This window comes from Blennius ocellaris, assembly GCF_963422515.1.
Source record: "Blennius ocellaris genome assembly, contig: SCAFFOLD_66, whole genome shotgun sequence".
NCBI classification, from domain to species: Eukaryota; Metazoa; Chordata; class Actinopteri; order Blenniiformes; family Blenniidae; genus Blennius; species Blennius ocellaris.
This window is the reverse complement of record NW_027662066.1, coordinates 143,747-149,143: the sequence shown is the minus strand read 5'-3', so window position 1 is coordinate 149,143 and position 5,397 is coordinate 143,747. Positions and strand designations below refer to the sequence as shown.

Sequence of the window (5,397 nt, the reverse complement as noted above, 5' to 3'; positions counted from 1 at the left end):
CATAATATATGGTACCATACAGTATGGTTATAGTATGGTACAGTACGGTATGGTATAGTATGCTATGTATGGTACACTAGGTCTGGTACAGTACATTACGGTACAGTACGGTATGGTACAGTACGGTATGGTACAGTACGGTACAGTACAGAATGGTACAGTACGGTATGGTACAGTACGGTATGGTACAGTACGGGTACAGTACAGAATGGTACAGTACGGTATGGTACAGTACGGTATGGTACAGTACGGTATGGTACAGTACGGTACAGTACAGAATGGTACAGTACGGTATGGTACAGTACGGTATGGTACAGTACGGTATGGTACAGTACGGTACAGTACAGAATGGTACAGTACGGTATGGTACAGTACGGTACCGTCCAGTATGGACAGTACGGTATGGTACAGTACGGTACAGTACGGTACGGTACTGTACGGTATGGTACAGACGGTACGGTACTGTACGGTATGGTACAGTACGGTACAGTACGGTACGGTACTGTACGGTATGGTACAGTACGGTACAGTACAGAATGTTACAGTACGGTATGGTACGGTACGGTACGGTACAGTACGGTATGGTACAGTATGGTATGGTACAGTATGGTACAGTACAGAATGGTACAGTACAGTATGGCATAGTACGTATGATACAGTACGGTATGGTACAGTATGGTATGGTACAGTACGGTATGGTACAGTACGGTATGGTACAGTACAGAATGGTACAGTATGGTATGGTACAGTACGGTATGGTACAGTACGGTATGGTACAGTACGGTATGGTACAGTACGGTACCGTACAGTATGGGACAGTACGGTATGGTACAGTACGGTACCGTACAGTATGGACAGTACGGTATGGTACAGTCGGTACAGTACGGTACGGTACTGTACGGTATGGTACAGTACGGTACAGTACGGTACGGTACTGTACGGTATGGTACAGTACGGTACAGTACAGAATGTTACAGTACGGTATGGTACGGTACGGTACAGTACGGTATGGTACAGTATGGTATGGTACAGTATGGTACAGTACAGATGGTACAGTACAGTATGGCATAGTACGGTATGATACAGTACGGTATGGTTCAGTATGGTATGGTACAGTACGGTATGGTACAGTACGGTATGGTACAGTACAGAATGGTACAGTATGTATGGTACAGTACGGTATGGTACAGTACGGTATGATACAGTATGGTATGGTACAGTACGGTATGGTACAGTACGGTATGGTACAGTATGTATTGTACAGTACGGTATGATACAGTACGGTATGATACAGTACGGTATGGTACAGTACGGTATGGTACAGTATGGTATGGTACAGTACGGTATGGTACAGTACGTATGATACAGTACGGTATGGTACAGTACGGTATGGTACAGTATGGTATGGTACAGTACGGTATGGTACAGTACGGTATGATACAGTACGGTATGATACAGTACGGTATGGTACAGTATGGTATGATACAGTACGGTATGGTACAGTACGGTATGGTACAGTATGGTATTGTACAGTACGGTATGGTACAGTACGGTATGGTACAGTACGGTATGGTACAGTACGGTATGATACAGTACGGTATGGTACAGTACGGTATGGTACAGTATGGTATTGTACAGTACGGTATGGTACAGTACAGTATGGTACAGTACGGTATGGTACAGTATGGCATGATACAGTACGGTATGGTACAGTACGGTATGGTACAGTATGGTATTGTACAGTACGGTATGGTACAGTACGGTATGGTACAGTACGGTATGATACAGTACGGTATGGTACAGTATGGTATTGTACAGTACGGTATGGTACAGTACAGTATGTACAGTACGGTATGGTACAGTATGGTATGATACAGTACGGTATGGTACAGTACGGTATGGTACAGTATGGTATTGTACAGTACGGTATGGTACAGTACGGTATGGTACAGTACGGTATGGTACAGTACGGTATGGTACAGTACGGTACTGGTCCCCGTCAATCAGCTGTCAGCTCTTCTGAGGTGTGTTATTTCCTGCGCCTACCATTGGCCAGGAGCTCACAGGTGCGGTTCCCAGCGACTTCCCCCTGGAGTGTGGCGAGAAGCCGCCCTGCGTCCGGCGGCGAGGCGGGGCGCGCCGCGCACAGGAAACAGGAAGTGTCGAGTCGAGGTGAGGCACTGGCGGTGTGTTCAGGTGACGGGGAGGAGAGTACGACATCTCAACACCTGCTGAGTGTGTGTGTGTGTGTGTGTGTGTGTGTGTGTGTGTGTGTGTGTGTGTGTGTGTGTGTGTGTGTGTGTGCAGGAGGAAGACTCTCAGCGTTCAAAGCCGAAGAAAACTTTATTCAGTGCTGCTCTGAGGAACACAACGACTCTGACACAACACAAACACACAAACACACTCACACCACGGCAAGAGGACCGTACACCGGGGCTGCCACACAGGTAACACACACGCACACACACACACACACACACACACACACACACACACACACACACACACACACACACACACACACACACACACAGTGGGCATGAGATGAGAAGCCATTGTCTCAAGGAAGCTGAGGAAACCAGCGTCTTCCGGCTTTTATACTGACACATTGTGTGTGTGTGTGTGTGTGTGTGTGTGTGTGTGTGTGTGTGTGTGTGTGTGTGTGTGTGTGTGTGTTGTGTGTGTGTGTGTAGATGACATGGTGAGGTCAGAGAGCAGCTCAACAACAGACTCTACAGGACAAGACAATGGTAAAACACACACACACACACACACACACACACACACACACACACACACACACACACACACACACACACACACACACTGGTGAGCCAGCAGCTCCCCCTGCTGGCTGACAGCAGTAACTCCAGCCTCACGCTGATTTAGAGGTTCGTTCCTCTTTGATGTTGTCTGTGGTTACCATGGTTACAACCACTGACTGAATGGGGGGGGGGTTAGAAAAGGGGGCGTGGCCTCCCTCCCAGGTGTCTCAGGTCATGTGACCTCTGTGTCTCTGTCACAGAGGACGGCCTGGCTCAGGGTCGCCCCCTGCTGGGCTCTTCTGGTCCTCCAGTCCAGGTGTTCTACCCCAACAGGACCAGGAGGAACTCAGTGCACACCAGGTGAGCTCCTCCTCCTCCTGACTCCTCCTCCTCTTCCTCCTCCTCCTCTTCCTCCACTGCTCCTCCTCCTCTGCTGCCTCCTCCTCCTCCTCCTCCGAGCTCCCCCCCCTCCTCCTCCTCCTCCTCCTCTTGCTCCTCCCCCTCCTCCTCCTCCTCCTCCTCTTCCTCCTCTCCTCCTCCTCCTCTTCCTCCTCCTCCTCCTCTTGCTCCTCCCCCCTCCTCCTCCTCCTCCTCTTCCTCCTCTCCTCCTCCTCCTCTTCTTCCTCCTCCTCCTCTTGCTCCTCCCCCTCCTCCTCCTCCTCCTCCTCTTCCTCCTCTCTCCTCCTCCTCTTCCTCCTCCTCCTCCTCTTGCTCCTCCCCCCTCCTCCTCCTCCTCCTCTTCCTCCTCTCCTCCTCCTCCTCTTCTTCCTCCTCTCCTCTTGCTCCTCCCCCTCCTCCTCCTCCTCCTCCTCTTCCTCCTCCTCCTCCTGCTCTTCTACGTCCTCTCAGACTTCCTGTCTTTTCAGGGTGGAGCATCCGGACAGCCACAAGCCCCCCCCCCCCCTGCTGCACCTCACCCCCCTCCATCCCCCTCCACCCCCCACCACCACCTCCTCGCTCCAGGACTCCTCTTCTTCATCGGGGCCATCTGACCACGGAGTGGGAGGAGGAGGAGGAGGAGGAGGAGGAGGAGGAGGGGGTGTGATCAGTCCAGAGGAGGGGGCCGCTGGGGGGCAGCAAGGGGGATTGTGGGTAAACGGGGTGGCGGGGTCCAGAGCAGCGTACTGGAACTTTGAGACCACGGAAGTGAGGACGAGGGTCAGCAACGGGGAGGGGGGAGGGCGAGGAGGAGCAGGAGGAGGAGGAGAGGGGAGGAGGAGGAGCAGGAGGAAGAGGAGGAGGAGAGGAGGAGAGGAGGAGGAGGAGGAGGAGGAGAGGAGGAGGAGGAGAGGAGGAGGAGGAGGAGGAGGAGAGGAGAGGGAGGAGGAGGAGAGAGGAGAGGAGGAGGAGGAGAGGAGAGGAGAGAGAAGAGGAGAAGCGGGGTACAGCGAGGTGCTGCTGGACTACGTTTGGGGGAAGCAGCAGCAGCTGCAGCCCAACCGGCCAATCACGTCGCAGCAGCAGCACCTCCTGTACAATGGCCACTCCTCCTCCTCCACCTCCTCCTCCACCCAGCAGCCCCCGTCCGGAGCCCCGCCCACCTACCACGCCGACCAGCGCCGGGTCAAGGTGACCCGCACCAAGTCCTGCGGCCCCTTCCTGCCGGTGGCGCCGGGCCGGAGCATCCAGCCAGACCCCCACCCCCACCTCCTGCCCCCCAGACCCCCCCTGCTGCCCCCCCAGGACTCCCAGCTGGAGGGGGCCACCAGGAGTCTTCACAAGGCGCTGGCCCTGGAAGGTGAGGAACCGGCCTGGACCAGCCTGGACTGGGCCTGGACCAGCCTGGACTGGGTCTGGACCGGATCTGGACCGGATCTGGACTGGGTCTGGACCGGGTCTGGACCTGGTCTGGACCATTATGTCAGCTAACACCAGGATCTTGTGGTTGGCAGGTCTGAGGGACTGGTACCTGAGGAACACCTTAGGCCCCGCCCACCAGAATCAGGCCAATGGGAAGGCCCCCCCAAGTGCCCCCGCCACCAGTGAGACGGGGGGGTCCAGCCGGAGGGGGCGGGGCTCTGCAGCGCCGGCGGACCACTCACGGCGTCATTCAGCAGGCGGCCTATCAGACCGAGGCGGGTCCTCGTAACCCCGCCCCCCATAACCCCGCCCCCCATAACCCCACTCCTCATCACAAGCTGCCCCACTCCGCCACGTTCCACGGACACCCGGTCCACGGCAGGTAGGAGATCCTGGACCCAGGAGTTCCTGGACCCAGGGGACCCTGGACCCAGGGGACCCTGGACCCAGTAGATCCTGGACCCAGGGGACCCTGGACCCAGGGGACCAGCTCAGGGTTCCCATTGGGCCTGTTGAAAGTCATCAGTTGTTGAGGAATCATTTCAAAATAAAAGCGTAGGACTCTGTTTCAGGTCTGTGGAGGGTCCCCCCTACCAGGACCGCTTCAGGGAACAGGAAGTCCCTCTCAGGGACCTGCTGCCGGACCAGCCGTCTCCTGGAACTCTGGTCTGACTCCAGGACCAATCAGGCCCCTGGGGCCTTCAGGTGGACCAATCCCAGCCAGCGTCGGAGGCCACGCCCCTTCAGGAACCCCGCCCCCCCCCCCCCCCTCCTCAGTTCCTCTGCAGCCAATCAGAGGAGCCTCCCCCCCCCCCAGGGGGCGCCGCACTTC

The 5,397-nt window shown here is 55.6% G+C and overlaps 1 protein-coding gene across 1 annotated transcript in view; it reads left to right on the top strand.

The window, feature by feature from the left end:
- The window catches only part of ccdc120a (coiled-coil domain containing 120a), a gene marked incomplete at its 3' end in the record, with an annotated part of 9,362 nt that extends 4,508 nt beyond the window's left edge, over positions 1–4,854 (top strand). The window contains exons 7-12 of the mRNA XM_080521803.1: positions 2,057–2,172; positions 2,407–2,447; positions 2,694–2,750; positions 3,026–3,114; positions 4,188–4,503; positions 4,658–4,854. Of these exons, the coding sequence (XP_080377929.1) occupies positions 2,057–2,172; positions 2,407–2,447; positions 2,694–2,750; positions 3,026–3,114; positions 4,188–4,503; positions 4,658–4,854 (816 nt within the window). The remainder of the gene's footprint in view (positions 1–2,056; positions 2,173–2,406; positions 2,448–2,693; positions 2,751–3,025; positions 3,115–4,187; positions 4,504–4,657) is intronic.
- Positions 4,855–5,397: the final 543 nt, after the last annotated feature.